At 49.1% G+C, this 19662-nt stretch overlaps 2 protein-coding genes across 14 annotated transcripts in view; both read right to left on the bottom strand.

Moving 5' to 3' along the window:
* Window positions 1-668: 668 nt before the first annotated feature.
* On the bottom strand, window positions 669-11770 carry LOC100027455 (G-protein coupled receptor 22-like). Of its 2 annotated transcripts, none has more exons than XM_056805082.1 (2): window positions 11639-11770; window positions 669-3242 (listed from the first exon to the last, which is right to left on the bottom strand). In XM_056805082.1, the coding sequence occupies exon 2, from the start codon at window positions 3210-3212 to the stop codon at window positions 1845-1847; it is 1368 nt and encodes a 455-aa protein (XP_056661060.1). In that variant the 5' UTR covers window positions 3213-3242; window positions 11639-11770; the 3' UTR covers window positions 669-1844. The 2 variants fall into 2 exon arrangements, with proteins under 2 accessions (XP_056661060.1, XP_001377741.1); XM_001377704.4 differs by lacking the exon at window positions 11639-11770 and adding an exon at window positions 6165-6449.
* USP19 (ubiquitin specific peptidase 19) overlaps window positions 11112-19662 on the bottom strand; it is a 32480-nt gene continuing 23929 nt past the window's right edge. For 4 of the 12 annotated variants that reach the window (XM_056805077.1, XM_007499837.3, XM_056805078.1 and 1 more), the window contains exons 22-27: window positions 19314-19424; window positions 18948-19164; window positions 15769-15921; window positions 15236-15399; window positions 14373-14551; window positions 11112-11773 (exon numbers count right to left, since the gene is read on the bottom strand). In XM_056805077.1, the coding sequence (XP_056661055.1) occupies window positions 11642-11773; window positions 14373-14551; window positions 15236-15399; window positions 15769-15921; window positions 18948-19164; window positions 19314-19424 (956 nt within the window). In that variant the 3' untranslated portion in view covers window positions 11112-11641. Of the gene's footprint in view, window positions 11774-12008; window positions 13573-14372; window positions 14552-15235; window positions 15400-15768; window positions 15922-18947; window positions 19165-19313; window positions 19425-19662 lie in introns of those variants that run through there. The other 8 variants (XM_007499834.3, XM_007499836.3, XM_056805075.1 and 5 more) reach the window with 3 other exon arrangements.

The raw sequence follows: 19662 nt of genomic DNA, 5'->3' as shown, positions 1-19662 counted from the left end.
GGTCTTTTTAACTCAGGAGCACAGTATAGTGACAAGGGCATTGCCCCGGGTTCATTTCAGTTCTGCTACTTAGGTCCCTGTGGCCTTGGATATGCCATATTTCAGGAGTGCCAGGCTCTTCATGTAATGAGGAGCCGAGATAGATGGTCCATAAGAGTTTCCAGAAGATCTGGGAGATGAGATAGGGTGCAGTTTCAAGACCTACACATGGCTGTCTAGCTTATGCCTTCTCTGCCTCTGGGATGCCCTTAAATTAAATAAACCTGCTTTATTCTCTAGATATATTTCTGTCAACCCATTCAGGTCCCTCTTCCCAACAACCTGCTGTCCAGACTCTCCCCTAGAACACTCTGAGATCTAGTGGCAAGAAGGGTCCAGAACCCAGACATTCAGTCCTGACCAGGAGGTCCTAGAGAGCAGTTTGGTCAATGGGATTTGGGAGGGAATTGAGACAAGAGCAGCATTGACTGAGAGTGAAGGAAACTGTTGGGAGGAAGGATGCTTTTCTGTTGACATATGCAAATCATTTTCAAAACCAGTCAGCTTCTCAGACAGTATGATGAGTGAGTCCTTGTTCTTTTATCCCACAAGTAAAACGAATGGGTTGCCTCCATATCTCCCCCCCCCTCCCCACCAGCCCATGCAGGGCCCCAGAGAGAGGCCAGAACTTTTGAGGACAGAATGGCAAACAAGTTTATTTAGCTAAAAGGGAGGGAGCAGATCCTTTGCAAATAGTCTGCACAAAGACCTGGGATCACCTCAAACTAGAGGGGAACAGAACACTACCAGAAAAGTCACACCAGACTGGACAGTATTAAAAGTAAACACTACATGTTGGGGTAGGACTTCCCCTAGGACATCTGGGCAGTTCCTTTTTTTTTTTTTGCCCACATTGGGGAAACAGCTGCCAAGGGCTCTGGACACCTCTAGTAACATTGCATCCTGCGTGATTTGCACTGAGAGACAGTCCTTAAATTCTGGCAGTTTGGCCAAAGCCCAAAGAAACTCTGGTCTGCTCCCTCCCCCCCCCCCCTTCCCTCTAAGAAACAATTACTATGAGCCTTTCCCTCTTAGGAGGGTGCTTGCTGATAGAGGGAAGACAGATACCTGCCTAGCCCCCTCTAGCAAGCCACAAACTAACAGGAAGACCAAACAGAATCCCACCCCCTTGCTAAACCTGGTATTGCACAGGGAGGTTGAGACTCTTGGGCTGGTGAAACTTTGGGGGGCAGGAATGGGGTAATTGAGGACCTCCATCTGGAGTTATTGCTGTAATGAGCCCTGTCAGGGCAGTGGGTCTCTTGTGGGGTTTTCTTCTCCCTAGCCCCATTATTGCCTTAATGGTACAACAGGGGCACCCCATCTTCCCCAGGAGCAGAGCACTCTGTGGTAGCTAGGGACTTTGTGAAACAATGGAGAAGACTGTGCTTTCTTTGGTGATGGGTAGTGGGATTGTGCCAGCAGGAATTTGAGCTTAGAGGGAGGCTCTCCTCCAATCCCCCTGCAGGCTCCAGGGGCCCAGGGGTGGTAGGTGCTGGTGACAAGTCCTGGACCTCTAGGCCACACAGGACAGGAGAGCAAAGAAAGTCTCCAGTGTATGGTCATCTGCAGGACATGGTGGATGAATGAGACCTTCAGCTCCAGGGCAGAGACTTGGAGCTGAGGCCCTCAGTCTGTGGCTACCTTCGGGTCACAGAAGGCAGATGATTCCTGGGCACTCGCTGGGAAGATGCACCTGGATGAGGCTGTCAGTTCATGGGCATCCATGAACCACGGATACCAAGGAAATCAGGGTTACCCTCATTCCATGGGTGCTGGCAGGGCAGGGGCAACAGCTTGAGTCCTCAGTCTGGCGGTTGTTCTCCCAAGCCCAAAGCACGGTCCCCAGCTTCCTCCGCCTCTCCCTGGCCTTTGCGCATTCCTAGCCAGGAATTCCGCACAATAGCAGCAGCCGGGGCAGGAGGTTCGGGTCTCAAGGCGCACACAGCGTGCCTCCGGGCTTGATTTCGGAGCGCCCGGCTCAGCGTGCGTCGAGGAAAGGCGTAGAGGAGCGGGTGCAGCACCGTGGTACCGTAGGCGGCCGCTAGGCAGCAGAGCCTTAGGCGGGCCAGCCGCTCGCTGGGGCCCATGCACAAAAGAAGTAGATTGCCCACAGACAGCGGAGCCCAGCATCCCACAAAGGAGCTGACGATGAGCAGCGACCGGCGCAAAACCCGCCGCCTCCGAGCCCGCCGGTCGCGGTGCCTGCGCACCGCTCTGCGCAGCGCTAGGATCACAGACACTGAAGTTTGTAGTGCTGGCGGTGGGGGCGCGGGACCCGGGGCAGGCGCGGCCGGTGGCGGCATCGGACTCAGTCCTCGGGCCTCTCCAGCCCCGGCGCCAGAGCCACAGCCGTGCCCTCGCCGCTTCCCCCTTCTCCTCCTCCGACTAGCTCGTGCACCGAGGCCCGCGCTCAGCGCATGGAGGACACGCGCGTAGGTCACCAGCAGCCCCACGAGAGCAGCCACGAAGGCGGGGATCTGCACCAGCAGGTGGCCCCTGCCAGCAGGCGCCCCTCGGCCCGTCACGCCCCAACCTCCGCCAGTACCTACACAGGACACGCCTGTGCGGTTGTCAGCACCCGAGGCCTCATCCCACACCCCCGGGGCGAGCCCAGCCTCCACAAAGGGCAAGAAGAAGGCTGCCAGGGAGAGGAGCCAAGCGACTGCCAGGAGCAACAGCGCGCGCGCTGGCGTGAGACGGCGGCGCGCGGGCCGCGCGGACATGTCGTAGCGGTCCAGGCTCACAGCGAGGACGCCAGCGGCCGTGGCCACTCCGCTGAAGGTGACTCCGGCCTCATGGAACCGACAGAGCAGACTTGCGGGGCGCGCAGAGGCCGGAACGCGAGGCGACGTCGTGGGCAGCAGGAGTACGGCTACGCTGAGCGGGACACAAAGTGCGCAGATGAGCGTGTCCAGCACGTGAAGGCTGAGGGTGAGGCGAGCGCTGGCCGAGGCCCGGGGGCCGGCTCGGGCTCGGTGCAGCAGCAGGGCAGCAGCGTTGCAGCCCAAACCCAGCGCCAGCTCCAGAAGCAGCACACCCGCCAGTGAAGCCCGGAAGCCCCCAGGGAACGGTCCCCCAGCCCAGCCAGCATCCTCGGGGCTGTCCACTGTAGCCCCTGCCCCCGGTCCATCATTTGTCTCCAGCACGGGAAGGTCCACGTGGGTCTCCATGGGCGGGGCTCAGCATAATCCCGGAGCCACCTGGAGGGGAGGGAGGAGGGCAAGAGAGGGAAGCTGGTGAATTTCTGGGGCTCCCCATCCTCCTAACCCTGGCACTTCGAGTCAAGGCCTAATCAGTAAACATTTCAACCTCTCCAGCGTGCCAGGCATTGTGCTAAGTAAGCTACTCTGGGCAAGTCAGTTACCCTTGCTGAACCTCCTGAGGTTTTGTGTGTTGCAAGGCTATGGTAAGGAAGGTACTTGTAAATCTCCCAGTACTATTTAGATGCGAGTTATGATGTATTGCAAAGGCAGGAGCATTTGGAATTGGCAACTAGTATTCAGTGCTTGGCTCTTCCATCCATTATCTTTATGACTCTAGCACAGTGCCCGGGGCAAGGAAGCAAAGGTGCTTAATAGCTTAATAAATGAGTTGGGCTAGATTGCTTTTAGGACATTGCCCCCCCCCCCAATTTCCTCCAGGAAGTCTGAGATGAGTTTCTATTCCCCTCATCCAACACTGGGCCTTCTTTTATCTGATTCTGAGTGGGAACTTTAAAGAGGGAAGCAGCAGCACAGGGAGTGGGAGTCGGGAGCCCCAGGTCAAATCAGTCTCTGAGCATAACTGTAAAATGGAGATGACAATATTTTCATCACCTCACAAAGGCGTCGGGAGGAAAGTGCAGTGTAAACATTAAGGCTCTGAAGAAATGGAAGTTATTACCACTATCTTCTGCCTTCCCTCAAGATGGAAGCTCTCCAGGAGAGAAACAAAGTCTCCACAACCTAGTCTCTATCCTTTCTGAAATAGCCTGCCTCCTGCTCTGGAAAATGAGAATGTAGATAAATGTCTGACTTTACACCCAGCCCCCTTCTCTCACAGACCCAGATCCACCTGAAGTTCACTTTTGCTCTAGGGAGAAAGGGATGGGCTATAGGACAGCATTCTGTTTTGGAATCTTGGAATTGGCTGGCCTAAGAACAGCTAAATTTGAATCCCAGCTTTGTCATTACTTGTTTGAACCTGAAATATTTAACTTCTCTGGGCCTCAGTCTCCCCATCTGTAAAAGGAAGGGGTAGAGTAAATTTAAAGGCTTTCTTAGCTCTTGCACCCTATGTTCTAAGGTCCCTTCCAGCTTTAGTATATTAGGATTCCAGTGAAGGAACCAAGCATCAGAATTGGGGAACATGCAGCAGCTGTTGCCCCATCTGGCAAGATGACTAAGTGACTCCACCTCCACCCCACCAACACCCCTACCATGATGTCAGCTAACCTAGGGGAACTGGAGAAGGTATTTTGACTTTGTCCTCTCCCTCCTCACACACAAATGGTCAGCTGGGGTGGGAGGAGTGAGGGAAGAGGAAGGCTGAGAATAAAGGTGCGAGCTCCTGACCCACCCACATCCAGAGCTACACCTCAGGTCGTCGGTCCCTTCTTTATAGTCTGGGGTCTCTGGGTGGGGTGGGACGCAGGCAGCTCTGTCCTGGAGGAGGCAAGCAGCTCTCAGTCTCTCCTGCACGACTGAGAGGGAGTCTGTGTAGATCTCTGCTCTGGCACTGCTGAGGAGATGCCCTTGGTGCGTGGCCAAGGTCAGGAGAAGATTTGTTCCTCAGGAGGCTCTAGGCCGGGCTGGGTGTTTGTAAACAACCAAAAAGAGACACAGTTTCCAGTAGCCATCTTTACCCTTATCCCCAGAGGGGCTCCTTTGGGAAGTAGCTGACACCAACACCACCTCTAGGGACACCAATTCAGAGCTGAAAAGAACCTCAGGGCTCATTTCCTCCAACCCCCTTATGGTCCAGTCAGGGAAACAGATCCAAAGAAAAGGAAGAGACTTGCACACAGAAAGTAAATGTCAGAGTCTCGCGGAGAACCTGTCTCCTTGACTCCCAGCTCAGGGTCCCAGGGATGTTTCCATTCTATTGAACTGTACCTAACAGAGGTCTGGTCTTCTCCCAAGATCAGCCTTCTTTGTGTTGGACAAAAGCTCTCCTCACTCCAGTCTAGCTGGAAGGGGGATTCACCCCTCATTTGAACTCCAGGTCAGCCCACCTCTGACAAGGAAACTTTCCCCAATATACCTTTTATCCTTTCTCCCTTAGGCCCTTATCTGATTAATGAATTGCTTTTCACTTGTTTATATATCCTGATCTCTGACAGAGATAAGGTCTTTCCAAGGGTAGGTGTCTCTCCCTTCTTTAGTCTCTTTGGCCCTCTCACACAGCTATAGTACCAAAGCAAAAGGATCACTTGATTTAGAATAGCAGAACCTGGATTCGAATCATGTGCCACTTACTACCTATGTGACCTTGGCAAGTGCCAGCTCTCCTCTAGTCTAGTTCCTCATTTATAATCAGAGGGTTGAACTAGATGATGGTCGAAGTCTCTTCACTTTGAAAATGATAGGATCCTCTGACCTGATTTGTCCCCTGGAATGGAGGCTCCAATGCTCGGTGGGGCCACTCTTTGTGGCAGGGTTCCTGGGAGAGCCTCAGACTCGGGCTGCTTATTACACCGGTGGCTGAATAGCTGGAGCGCAGGCAAAAGCCTCCAGTGATGAAAGGTTGAGAAAAGCCCAACCTTGTGATGGGGGTGGGGTGATCTGAGGAATCCATTTGTCTCCTGAGGTTCAGGATCTTTGAGTGGGTGCCCGGCGACCATTACACCTAGGTCCCCTTCCCAGCTGCGGGAAGCTTCACCCTTTAGTCGCAGCACAAGAGTGCACACTAATACCCCTACTAGATGGCACTGAATACCTAGGTTGGGGAAGGGAGGCCTTTGGCGTGGGACAGGGAAGGGGGAGGCAAGACTCCTCCTCTCTATAGGCTGATGATGGTCGCCAGCAAGCCAGCTGTGCAAAGGAACAAGACCTGACTTCACATCTGGGGGCAGCTTGCTAGGGGAATGGGGTCCCTTTCCTTGTCTCCGGTGCAGATCCCCCAACCCCAGTCCGGGGTCTCACCTGGGCCCTCAGGCTCAGCTTCCCGCCGAAGCCAGTCCCGCCGGCCTGGCCCGGCTGCTGCCCGCTAGGGGCTCCGGTGTGCCCTGCCTCCCTCTGGGCTGGCTCCACAGCTGCTGCGGATGCTCCGCCATCTCCGCTGTTGCCCTCTCAGCTCCGGCCTCCCGATCTCCTCCACTCCCGACTCTGCTCCTGTTCCCTTCCCCACCCCGCCTGCGCTGCACTGCGCGCAGCCCGGCACAGCGCAGCACTTGCGCGCCCCCGCCCCCTCGCTACATAGCTAGTCTCTTCCCTGTGCGCGTGGCCGCGTTCCCTGAGGCTCCGGGCACTCGGCCAAGTCGGCACCTAGGGCGCCCCCACCCCACCCCACCCCTCCAGGTTCCAGGTGGCCCGTGCCCAGGGCCCCCGGAGCATCTCTGCAGCCCCGCCCCACTGCGGTCCGAGGGGTTGGACTAGGGCACCCGGCCTGGGAGTTTGGCATTTCAGTTTTTCTATGCTCAGGGCACCTTCCCCAGATATTTGGTGCTCCCCTTCCGCCCCAGCCCACCACTATTCATGGCACTCATTAAGCGCTGGGGAGGAGGCAGGAGGTGCGTGCCTTCATCCGCTGGCAGCTTAGTTTAATAGAGAACTCAGACCTTGATCCCCCAGCAAAGCGGGTGGGACGGAGCTCCTTTATCTCGTGAGAATGGCCTCGACAAGGACTAGGGGGTCATCTCACCAGCTCTGGGGGGAGGAAGGAGGTCGAAGAGGAGGGGTTTTCAGTGTGGACCAGGAGGTGGGGTCTTTTTTGGGAGCCTGGGGTTCGCTTTGAAACGGCTCTATGGGGAGGGAGTGTGCTAGGGAAGCACTAAGAGAGGAAGTCCTGGGTCCTCTGACCCAAACTCTACAATGCACCCAAATCTAAATTCTGAGAATGAATAATCCCTGGCAAGGGGTCATCTCACCTCTGCTTAAAGGCCTTAAAGGGATGGGCAATTTCCTACTTTGGGTAATTTACACTCTACTTCTGGACAGCTCTAATCGTGGGAGCCTTTCCTCATTTTAAACTACAATCTGTTTTTCCTTCCAGGCAGTAGTGTCAGATAATATAGTCTGGAGGTCATCTTGAACTGGGCCCCCACCCCAGCCAAATAGCTTGGTCCTGTCAAGTTTCTCCTTTTTATATTTCATGGTGGACCTTTGTCATTCTCTGGACAATTCCAATACACTCCTAACAGATTTTCCTGCCCTTATTCTTCTCAATCCACTCTCTTCTTCAGGCTTATTCCTGGAATAATTTTTAAATCAAATTTCACTTGAAACAATTAAATGGCAGCACTCATTCATTCTGAATTACTTAGATCTGTTCATGTCAGCCCCCTGCTCTAAAGTTTCCAATGGCTCCTTCCTGCCTAACAAGTGAAATTATAATTCTTCAGGCTACATTAAGGCCCTCCCATACCTTTCTAGTCTTTACTCACACCATGTTTCCTGTCCCACATTATGGCAGGAAAACTGAACTCTATGTCTCTTTCTAGCCTCCTTCACTGAACTTTCTGGATTAGATGCCTTTGCACTCTGACTAGAATGTCTCCTCTTCCTCTGCTTTTGTTTGAATTTCTACCCATCCTTTGAAGCCCAAATCAAATACTATCTCCTCCAATAAGCCTGCCTTGAGTCTCCTCTCCCTCAAATGCAATGACTACTTCCACTCTCCTCATGTATTTATCATATAACGTGTACTAGATTGTGAACTCCATGTGAACAAGGGCTGTCTTACCTAAACTTTCCCCTTCAGGTACCATCATAGTGTTCTTAACATGCTTAATATTTATTGATGATTCTGTCCAGCTGAGCTCTGTGCCAGGGGAAGAAAAGCAGAGGAGGTGGTGGGAGAGTTGTCAAGGGGGCTCAGTCTCTCCCTTTTAGTTTGTTTAGTGATCCAGATGGTGAATCAGGGAAAGGAGAAGTTCCCCATGGCCTATGACCAACAGAGAAAAGCTTCCTTGTCTATGCTTTCTCCCTCCAACTCCCCAGTCCTGTTAAGTCATTCTAGTTACAGCACTAATTACATTCCATCTTTTATTGCAGTTCTTTGTGCACTTCCATCTTGTCTTAGGCCCCATCTCTTCACCTAAACTGAGATCCTCTAGGAAAAGGATTTCTCTGCTGCCAGCTCAGCATCATGGGAAAGATATGTGAATGTTTGCTTAATTAAAATGTGTTCTCAACTCCCACCCTTGTTCATACATATAAGACAGGCAGAATGTGAATCTTCTCACTCCTGACTCCTCTAAGCAGACTGGGATATGCTTTCAGATTCTGACAGCTTCAAGCATAGAGCTTGGAGTAGCAATAAGGCAGGTAAATGCTTGATGCCCTGAGTTTACTTTCCCTTATGAAAGTAATCCATGTAGGGGTAGTTAGGTGACTCAGTAGACTGAAAGTCAGAAAGTCCTGGGTTCAAATCTAGCCTCAGACACTTCCTAACTGTGTGACCCTGGACAAGTCACTTAAACCCCATTGCCTAGCCCCTACCACTCTTCTGCTTTGGAGCCAATACATAGTACTGAGTCTAAGACAGAAGTTAAGGGTTAAAAAAAAAAAAGAATCCATGTACTTGGCTAACTTGTACATGCAAAAGAACCCACTTATAAACTAGTCATTCACCCTTTCCACTCAGTCCAAACCTGAATGTTAATTCCAATCCCTATCCATGCACTATATCTGTGGATGGATGGCTATAGTATACAGTATATATAAATACATTTTTCTAGAGTTTCCTAAGCAAATCTAAATCATTGTCTTATTCCATATTCCTCTAGGCCTCATATACATACATACATACATATATAAAAATTAGCATTGGCATAATGTAGTTTTCAAAATTGACAAGCTTGTGCTTGCCTAGAAGATGACCAGATTAAGTGGGAACCTGAAACTAGACAAGGCTTAGGATAAACACATTTATAGCCCTAGAATGGGCTTGAAAGGCAGCTAAGTGGTGACATTTAGTAGACTGCACTTGGAATTTGAAAGATCTGAGTTCAAATCCTATTTCAAATGAGTATTAGTTGTGTGACCTTGGGCAAGTCACTTCATCTTTGTTTGCCTCAATTTCTTCAAATGTAAAATGGGGGTAATAATAGTACCTACCTCAACAAGTTGTTCTGAGGATCAAATGAGATAATATTTTAAAGTGCTTAGCACCATGCCTGGCACACAGCAAGCACTTAATAAAGGCTTGTTTCCTTCCTCCATTCCTTCAAAATCATTTAGATCAAGCTCTTCCTTTTATAAACAAGAAACAGGTCCAAAGAGGGAAAGCAGCTTGGCCAGGGCCCACACAGGCTACATAACTGGCCAATCAGACATGTAGACCAGGTCAGAGGGTCCAAGCCTGGGATGCACCCCCCCCCCAACTGGCTTCCCTCAGGACCCCTCTCTAGCACCAGCTTCCATATCAGCCTTCTCTTGGCCACTGACTTTGTAAAGGGATTTTGTGTATAGCTATAGACATTGCCTAGAACTTGGCACACAGGAGAGTAAAAAATGCTTGCTGACAATCAAAAGATTTTTTTTTTAAACCCTTACCTTCCTTCTTGGAATCAATACTGTGTATTGGCTCCAAGGCAGAAGAGTGGTAAGGGCTAGGCAATGGGGTTTGTGACTTGTCCAGGGTCACACAGCTAGGAAGTGTCTGAGGCTAGATTTGAACCCAGGACCTCCTGTCTCTGGGTCTAACTCTCAATCCATTGAGCCACCCAGCTGCCCCTAGTCACAAGATCTTAACGTGCAAAATCAGCAGGGATCCTCACTTTAGGAATGAGGAAATTTTCAGTTCAGAAAGATAAGGGGGTTCCTTCCTTGAAGTCCCCCCACCCACCCCTGGGAGAACTGGCATCTGAACCTGGATCTTCTGACTAAATCCATTCCTCTTTCCACTGTGTCCTGTTGCTGTTCCATTTAGGATTTCCTTGTAAGGGGAAAGTCCTTCAAAGGGTAGAGGGTAGGACTAGACAAAACTGCCCTAAACCACCAGATCCAGAGGCCAGAGAGCTAGGCCTTGACCTTGTACTATTCACTACCAAAGTCTTTCCTTGCCTGGGAATGTTTCCTTTTGAAGGAAAATGGACCAGATGATCCAAAAAAATCCTTCCCAATTCTAAATCTGATGAGGCTACGATAGTCCAGGGAACAGATCCCTAACAGACGGCAATGAGAACCCTGACAGAAGCTCTACCCTCAGAGGGCCTCTGCAGACCCTTCTCCACACCCTGCCTGCTGCACCTATCCTAAGCTCTGATTTTGGAATCAAGGGCAAGGGCTAAATCCTGACTCTGCTACTACTGAAATGAGATATTTGTAAAACAGCTTTATTGGCACAGTGCCTTGCACCCATTAGATATTTAGTAAATGCATGTTTTCTTTCCTTCTCTTTACTCTGAACAAATGGCTTGATTTCTCCAAATCTGTTCCTTATCTAGAGTTAGGAAATGGAACGAGATCAGTGGCTCCCAACCTTTTTTGAGTAGCAGGATATTTTAAAAACATAAAAAATTTCATTGCCCCTCAAACAAGAATGGTTCTGATGCCACCTGTTACACTGGTGGTATGAATTGCCAAACTGCCTAAACTCTATGAGCCTCTCTTCTCATTCATAAAATGGGGCACAAAATGAGGGAAGATACATGAAGCACTATATAAAATATTAGAGAAATATCAGCACAAATATGAAATCACTGTATTCCTTTAAGCAGAGCATCCACCTGCCTCCCTGACTCTTTCATAAGTCCCGAAGGGTGGGCCTTCCATGTCTTCAATTCTATACTGGACCCAAAGATGGTGAATGAGGCAGAGAGAAAAAGACAAGAGTTGTGGGAAAAGCTTGAAAGGAGGTAGGACCAGGTGATGGAGGTGTCCCTGGATGGGCCGTGCTAAATGCAGCCTCCACAGTGGTTACAATAATTGAGGTTTACTTATTTATTGTTTAAAATATATTTAAACAGCAGCAATCACTTCCCAAATGCAAAAAAATTACAATATTTCAAATAAAATTAAAATGCAAATCAGAAAGAACTAAAAGTATAACTGAGAAATTAAACACAGAGGGCACCAGAGGCTGGGCTCAGAGCCAGGGAAGAATCCAGGGTCTTATTCAGGGAACTGGTGCATGTGTATGCGTATGTATGTGTGTATGTATGTGTATATGTATGTATGTGTGTGAGTGTGTGGACATTTGAGGGTTACAGGCTGACTACAGACAGCCAAGGCATCACCTCAGCAGCCCATAACCCTCCAGTTCCCTCCCACCTCCACCCCCCAAATGAAGCTTGGGTCCCAGGTTAGAGGAGGGAAAGGCTGAGGGAAGCTGTTAGGAGCTAGGGAGGGGGAAAGCTGAGAATGAACAAGGTGCTTGGCATAGGAGAAGGTCAGAGCCAGAAAGCCCTGCTAGGTATACCCTCCCCCCACCCAGGGCCCCCCCACCCAGGGACCTGCTAGTCGACTTCCTCCATGTTGCTGTAGGTAGGGGTGGGACGCTCCGTGGGGCGGGGGAACAGCTCTGCGGGCGTCATCGGGGGGCCCCCCTCAGGGTCCAGACCAGGCGTGAAGGGCTCGGGGCCCATTCCCTGCAAATGGAACATAATGCTGGGAGGGGCAGTATGGAAGGGGCAATACCTTCCCCTCCAACAGCTCCCAGGATCCTCTCCCTAGGGTGTGGGCCCCCTTCTCCACCACCAGTGAGCAATGAGGGCACATACATTGGTGCAGGTATTCTTAATACATTTTTGGGATGGTAGGCGCACATGGGGAAAAGACGCACTGCACTAAGAGGCACCAGAGGGAGGAGACAAGACACTGAGCCTGGGAACAATTTCACTTTATTGACACATTAAATACAATAAATTAATTAGTACATTAAATTAAGTAGCTTGGGAATTGGGATCATGGAAAGGGAAAGAAGGACCTGGGGCTGGGCCTCATAGATGGAAGGCAAGAAGGGAGAATGGGATCCCTGTAACCTCAGGATTATGCTTATGGCCTAGGGCTAAAGGTAGGGCCAAACAGGCAGGTGGCCCAGGGACATAGCTCAGGATCTAAGACATGAGGAATTGGCTGGGCAGAAGCCTATTCTCTCCTTGGGGAAGGCTGGCAGGCAGCCCTGAGACAAAGTGTGATGAACACAGCCAGGGCCCTAAGTCCACAGTGGGGGTCCAAATCCACTCCCCAGAGGGGCCAGCCTATAAGCAGGCAACTCATCTCCATCTGCTTTGGGACACCAGTGGATAGAATACATTGAGGACGAGTGCCACCAGGGCAGCCATGGTGCCTAGGACGAAGTAGCGGAGACAGCCCTCATCTGGTGCGTCAGGGGCCCGCCTCGGTGGGGCTGCCCAGCCTCGAGGCCCCCAGTGGCCCAGACGTCCTGAGGCCTCTGGCCCCAGCTCTTCCTCTGCTTCCAGTTCCTGCCAGATCCGGGAAGCCTGCGGTGTGCGGAAACTTGAGTCAGCACCAGGGAGCGGGAAGACAGGACAGGATGGGATGTGGCCCATGGTGCCCCCACCCCCCAAAGCCCTGAGCCCCACCCTGGCCACCCCAGGAATGGATGCTGGGGCTGTCCACCTGCAGTCTTGGGGTCAAGCAGTCAGAAAGTAGATGGTAGCCAACTGTAGTGATCATCTGAGGTCAATTTCAAGGGGGCACAGAGCATTTCTGGCATGACTTTTTCCGGCACAATGTGTCTCACTTAGAGTTCAGTTTTCTAGCCCCCGGGATCATAGAGGATCCAGCAAATCACTGGCCAGTTCTCCTCCGGATGAAAGGAGTCTTGCTCACAGAAGACATCCCAACACTGCACAGCTTTTCTTCCCTGACCCAGATAACTTGGTCAGCCAATCACAGTCCAGCTCTGCCCCATGCACTTGTAGGGCTTAGCCAATCGCAGCATAGTTTTCTTTTCCCTATAGGCCAAGGCTCCAATGGCCTTGGCCTATTACTGGTCTCTTCAGGTAGAGTTCTTGTTCTGCCCACATCAGGAGCTTCTCCTACGTGCCAGGCTTGATGAAAGGGGATGGTCCCTTGGCATCCCCATGGGGCCCAGCCCAGTGTGGGAAGAGATGGAGAGCAGAGTTGACGGATCGAGTTGAAGGATGGGTTATGCCCACTATACCCACATGCTGTCAGAAGTGGCAATGTGTCGATGGATGGCAGAGGTGGTGGGTATGGGCAGAAGGCTGGTGCTTCCCATTCCAGACAAAGCTCAGAGAGATCCCCTCACTGAGAGGGAGAGGGAGAAAGCCCAAGGTCTCCCATGATCACAGCATCCCTATTCCTTAGAGCTCTGGCTTCAGGGACTGTGGACTGAGGCAACTTCTCCTGGAGGCTGAGTTCCATGAGGCTGAAGGATGTCAACCCCAGAAGGCTCAGCCTTGGGGAGCAATACTCAGGGTAAGGAATGTAGGTACTCAACTCTGAGCAGGGGCAATCAGTGTGAGCGGCGTGTGTGTGCACACTAGTATTTGAACTCTATATATGTGTATTTTAGCAACACATATGAGAAACACATCAACTAGAGGTGCTCCAGCAGAGGCTGGATATTGTATGAGGAACCTAAGACTGAGAGCCTGAAAGGACTGGAATTTAGCCCCAGAAGCTTGGTTTCCAACTGGGAGAAGAGTCTCTATGGGTCAGTTGTGGGAGTTATGGGAGTGCATGTGCGTTTGCATGTCTGGTGTGTCAACGTGGGCGCATAAGTGGACTGGATTGCCCCACTAAAGGCCAGGGATATCTGGTACCTATGGCCCTCAGAAGCCCTGCTTTCCTCTACAGCCAAATTCCCAGGTTTGAGGCATACTCAGGGCTCAGTGGGATATATAATGGACACAGAACCTAGGTCCCTCAGCCCAATCAGGGATAAAAAAGAAGCCTCTGGTGCTCAATGCCCACAGTGAGAGCATGCATGGGACTGGGAGGACAGGACAGGAAAGATGATATGAGACAGGGTGTTCTGCTCATGAGTCAGGTATTAATACCAATATATGACCACCTCCCCCAAGGTAGATGTCACCACATCAGAGCCTGATTTTCCCACCCCACCCTAGAAACAAAGCAAGATAATGAACAATGTGATCCTTATCTTCTTCCCTCTCATTCCCTTCTCCTGACCCCAAGTATTTCATTATCCCACATCCAAAACCCCTCTCATACTCATGCAGGTTCCCCTCTCACCTGGCTGGTGGCCGCCTCAGTAGCTGGCCCCAGATCAGGGTGGTGGTCAGTGGAAGGAGCCCTTGGGGGCCTCTCTACAGGAGAGTTTCGTCGACGGTAGAAGAGGACATAGGCATAGCGGGTCACTACCTGGCTTTCATCTACTATGGTCACTGTGCTATCATCAAATAGTCTCCAGCCTTTGGAAATAAGGAATAAGGAAGAATGACTAGGAGTAGTAGACATATCCCAGTACCAAGAAAGCAGAATCCTTACTCTGATTCACTTCTTCTAGAAAGGGGGCATTTGTCATACTTCTGGAAAATGTCTTCATGCAACAAAGATTGGGCAAAGGTCTAGAAGGCTCTGGATGAGTCTAAATGGGAACCACAGAATCTGGTTCACTTTGAGGGACAAGGGAGCTATAAATGGGAGCAGGTAATGGAAATGAGGGTTTGCTAAAAACTGAAGGCAGCTAGGTGGTACAGTAGATAGAGTGCTGGGCCTGGAGTCAGGAAGACTCATCTACTAGAATTCAAATCTAGCCTCAGACATTTACTGTATGACCTTGGGCAAGTCATGTGGCCTTGTTGGCCTCAGTTTCCTTGTCTGTAAAATGAGCTGGGGAAGAAAATGGCATAGCATTCCAATAGCTGCACCAGCAAAACCCCAAATGGGATTGCAAAGACTTAGACACAACTGAAATGAACAACAAAAAAACCTGAAAGTTGAAGTTGAGATTCCCAAAAACTCCAAAGCATCAAGGCTTAGGTGAGATGAATAGAAGAGGATAGAAGTTCAAAACTATACTACGTAACCTGTCTAAATCCTCACTTGGACCACTTTGGGGTGCCTCCTCCTTAGGGGACGGGATATTTCCTTACCCACGTCACTCCGCTGGCTGTTCTTGTCACTAGGTAGGCGGGCATAAGCAGTGTAGTGGCCTCCTATCATGCCCCCATAGTGGTTGATGACTGCATACAGGTCATAAGTTGGAAGTTGCCGGTCATCCTTCTGGCCTATGCAAAACTTGCTCAAGTCCAGGTTCCTGGGGTAATGGAAAAGAAGTTACAATGATCCTATGAAATGAGAAAGACTAGCTGGGAGATTTCTCAGACCCTTCCCAGCAGAGCTGCTAAAGCTGACCTTTTCCTCCATTCCTACATGACCCAGAGCTAGCAGAGGCTCTCTGGTAATAGCAAACATGTCACATTTTGCCATTTCTATTCATATATCATTCATTTAAATATCTGGTAAATGCCTACTATGTTCAAGGCACAATTTCTCCCTGTGCACTCTATGCTGTCTGATCCTTTGACAGGGAATTCCCCCATTCTAAGAGAGGAAGGACTCAGATCCTGAGGTTCCCTAAGGATGGGTTTTAGTCTCTTCTCAACTACACCCCAAGTTTCCTCACCTGACAGGGAATTCCACCATGTCATTGATTTTATCCCTCCAGATGAAGCTTCGGAAGGAGAAGCGCTTTAGCTGGATAATGAACACATTTGGAAGGCGCCACAGCATCAGCTGCTTGGATGCCTCCCTGTGTTGCTTACACTTGGGACAGTACCTGCAAAGAGACAGGTGAAAATAAGTATGGAAGTAAACATGAAGTATTTATGGCCATAATGGAGTGGGCAAGATGAGTTCTAGAATCAAAGGGTCACAGTATGTTAGTGATCCAGATTATAGCTCTCTTATTTTACATCAGAAGAAAAGAGACCCACAATCAGTCCAATGTTTTCCCCACAATACTATACTGCTCTCTAACACTTTACTCAAAGCTGCACCTCAATGATAGTTTTCCTCCTGACTAAACAAATGAAAGTCTAGAAAAAATGTTTTTAAAGTGTTAAAGCCAGGGATAGTGGGGAGAGGGGAAGGGAAGCAGCTAAGGTAGCTCAGTGGATTGAGCACCAAGCCTGGTGTTGGGAGGATCTGGGTTCAAAATTAACTTAAGACACTACCTAGTTGCCATGACCCTAAGCAAGTCACTTGATCCCAATTGCCTAGCTCTTATTGTTCTTCTGTCTTAGAACCAATACTTTTGATTTTAAGATTAAAGGTATGAGTTCAAACAAACAAAACTTACTAGATACTACTATACCTACTAATTACAGTCCTATAATCTCTTCTCATTGGTTAAACTCCTTAATATTTGCTACTCTTAATTCACCTGTACTAGTTTATTCATCCTTGTTACTAGCTGGAGCTCTCTTCTAAACCCCAGGCCCAAATAATGAACTGTCTCCTAGAATTCCACAAGCATTTCAAACTCATCTAGGACGGAACTCATTATCTTTTACCACTAGACTCTCTCTTCTCCAGAACTTCCGTTTCTGTCAAGGTACCTCAGTTACCGAAGTTTGAAACTTTCGTGTCATCTTTGGCTCCTCTTCTCCCTTACTCAATATATCCAATCAGTAGTCGAATCTTGTCACTTCTATTTCCATTACTTTTCTCATCTGTATGTCCTCTCTACTCAGACAGCCATTGAGTTCAGGCTCCCATTATCCTTGCACCTAATCAGCCTCCCTATCTCAGGTCTCTTCCCACTCCAATCCTTCCTACAGATAGTTGCAAAAGTGATCTCCTTAAAATCTAAGCCTGACTATGTCACCTTCCACTCTTAATTCTAATGGCTCCCTATTACCACAATGATCAAATACAAATTCCTCTATTTGGCATTTAAAACCATCTCCAAGTTGGCCCTTTCTTCTATTTCCAGTTTTCTTACACATCACTCCTCCAGACTTTTTATAATCCAACTGTTCTAGCTTTTGTGCTGCTCCTCATACACAAAGGTTCTATCCCTTTTCCAGTCTTAATGGCTTAGAATCCCTGGCTTTCTTCTAGACAGAGGCCTTTCTTGGTACCCCCAATATGCTAGTGCTTTCCTATCCAAGGATGCCTTGTTTCTACTTTGTATGTACCTACATATGTACCCCATTAGAATAGGAACCTCTAAGGACATATTGTCTCTGGATACCCTGAGCTGAGACTAAGAGCTACGAGGAAGTCCAGTATCCAGGCCAGCCCTCTTTTCTACTCTACCACAATGACTTTCTCTACTCTTCTGCTAGAGCACAGACATCAGATGCCCTTGGCTTCCAAACTTAAAGTGACTTTAGCTTAGCTGAGATAGGAGAAGGTGGCTCAGATCTGCAGTTTACTATCTGTAAAGTTGATGAGCCTCTCTGGGACCTTTTAAAGTGGAGAGGCCAACCCTTGAATTCTTCAACTCCTCAGGCTATCATGTTTAAGCACTAGAGCATTAATAGCTGGTGCTATTGAGCAGGGTAGCAGTACACTTAATGAACTGAAAATGAAAGACTGCCTAGGTTTGCAGGAGCCACACTTGAAGGAATGTGGTAGAAAGTAAAGGACACTATACTTGAAGTCAGATGTTCCCATTTCTACTATGCCCTGTGACCTTTCTCTCCTAAGATAAAATTTTCTCAATAGTACAATAAAATTCTATGGTCTCTTTTGGTTCTAAATATCATGATCCATTCTTTAAATCAAATGTTACTTCCCCCCCTGCCGATCTCTCAGCTACCCCATGGAAAAGCTATTTTTTTCCATCGCTTCAAATGATCAGAAACTTTCCATTTTACTTCTGAACACTGGGGTATCTGTACCAGATCAGGTGACACTTAGGATCTCCTGGATGGAAAAGAGGGGCTAACCTGGTGCTCTGAATGCACTTAAAAAAAAAAAATCCTTACACTCCATCTTAGAATCAACATATTGGAATGTGGAAATAGGTCTTGAGGGAGGAGGGCAGGGAAAGAACATGAATTATATAACCATGGGAAAATCTTCTAAATTAAATAAATTAAACAAAAGATAATAATCAATGTATCGGTTCTAAGGCAAAAAAAAAACAACAACAGTAAGGCAATGGGGGTTAAGTGCCTTGCCCAGGGTCACATAACTAGAAAATATCTAAGTCTAAATTTGAACCCAAGATCTCCCATTTCTAAGCCTGGTACTCTATCCACTGGGTCAACTAACTGTCCCCATTGGATGAATTCTTGAAGGGGGAGGGGGTAGAAGAAGTAGAGGTCTTTGAGCAGTCCTGGGGAGGGCAGTATCATTATTCTAGCCCAGAGAGCTCCCTCCCTCAGAATACTTGCTAGGGAAGGGGATTCAGATGTTCCTCAAAGCATAGAGCTGCAGGAAAAAACCCCAAAACAAATACAATTCCACAGGCTTCACCTGGGTCCTGATCCTGGCTCTACTACCAGCTAGCTATGCAAGCTTGGGCAAGTCCTATTCTGCTTAAAAGATATGTTTTCCCATCTATAAAACCAAGAGGTTGGTTGAAATGATTTCTAAGTTTCCTTCCACATCAAGACAGGTCTAAAGACCCTTTCAATATAAATGCCCCATATTCTATAGTCTCTTTCAGCTGTTTTCTGCTCTAGTTCCAGTTCTCAGCTCATTTTCTGTGCTCTTTTATGTTGTTCTCCCCCCCAGTTGTGCCAATCTATGCTCTACGTTTTAATATTGTGTTCTATGTTCTATGATCCCTACCAGCACAGATAGTCTGGGCCTGGAGTTTCCAATTCATCAATACTTTCCCAGCCTTACCAGGCTTCTTCTGGGGCTAACACCTCTGGCTTAGTGAAGAGATTGAGACACTGTTCCAGAGTAAAGTGGCCAGCCCTGGCTGCCTCACTGGCTGAGCTGGGGTCCTCGACACACTCGAGTTCTTTGGAGCCAACGAGCACAAACTCCTTCAGCCTTTCGTTGTTCTTCCAAACCAAAGCCAGGCTGCAGTCATCACTCAGCTCCAAGGGGGTTTCACCTATAGAGGGAGAGGTTTTGCATATACCTGCTTAGTATTCCTCTTTTCACCAGGACCATGATCTCTGCCCCAGGAATCCAGGTCTTGTTTGTTCCCCATCTTTCTCCAACTTTCCCTTTCCCCCCAGTCTATTTTGAAGTGGTAGGTACCTTTGTCTTCTAGCTTTTGCTCCTTGTTGGTAGAATCAATTTTGTTGATAAAAAATGGGGGTGGATGGGCGCTTAAGACATCAGCTGAGTGCTGGTAGCCTGGGACAGCAGCTGTCAAGAAATTACATATATCAGAAGCCAGAATCCCCACCCCAAAGCTTCACCTCTGGGACCCCAGGATTCACTAGGGTTTGGCCTCACTCCTTTCAACTTCTATTGAGTTCAGGTTACTTCCATTTTAGCCACTTTTCCTATCTCTGGGCCCTCTACCCTTCAAACTCATCTGCACAGAATATCTGAATTATCTTCCTAATGCACAAGTACCATCATGCCTACCACCTAGACACTC

Source organism: Monodelphis domestica, chromosome 7 (genome assembly GCF_027887165.1).
Source record: "Monodelphis domestica isolate mMonDom1 chromosome 7, mMonDom1.pri, whole genome shotgun sequence".
In the NCBI taxonomy this organism is placed as follows: Eukaryota; Metazoa; Chordata; class Mammalia; order Didelphimorphia; family Didelphidae; genus Monodelphis; species Monodelphis domestica.
This window is presented reverse-complemented; position numbering and strand designations above follow the sequence as displayed.

What these genes read in the sequence shown, in the direction of transcription:
- LOC100027455 (XM_056805082.1), bottom strand. Translation starts at nt 3,212, where the DNA reads ATGGAGACCCACGTGGACCTTCCCGTGCTGGAGACAAATGATGGACCG.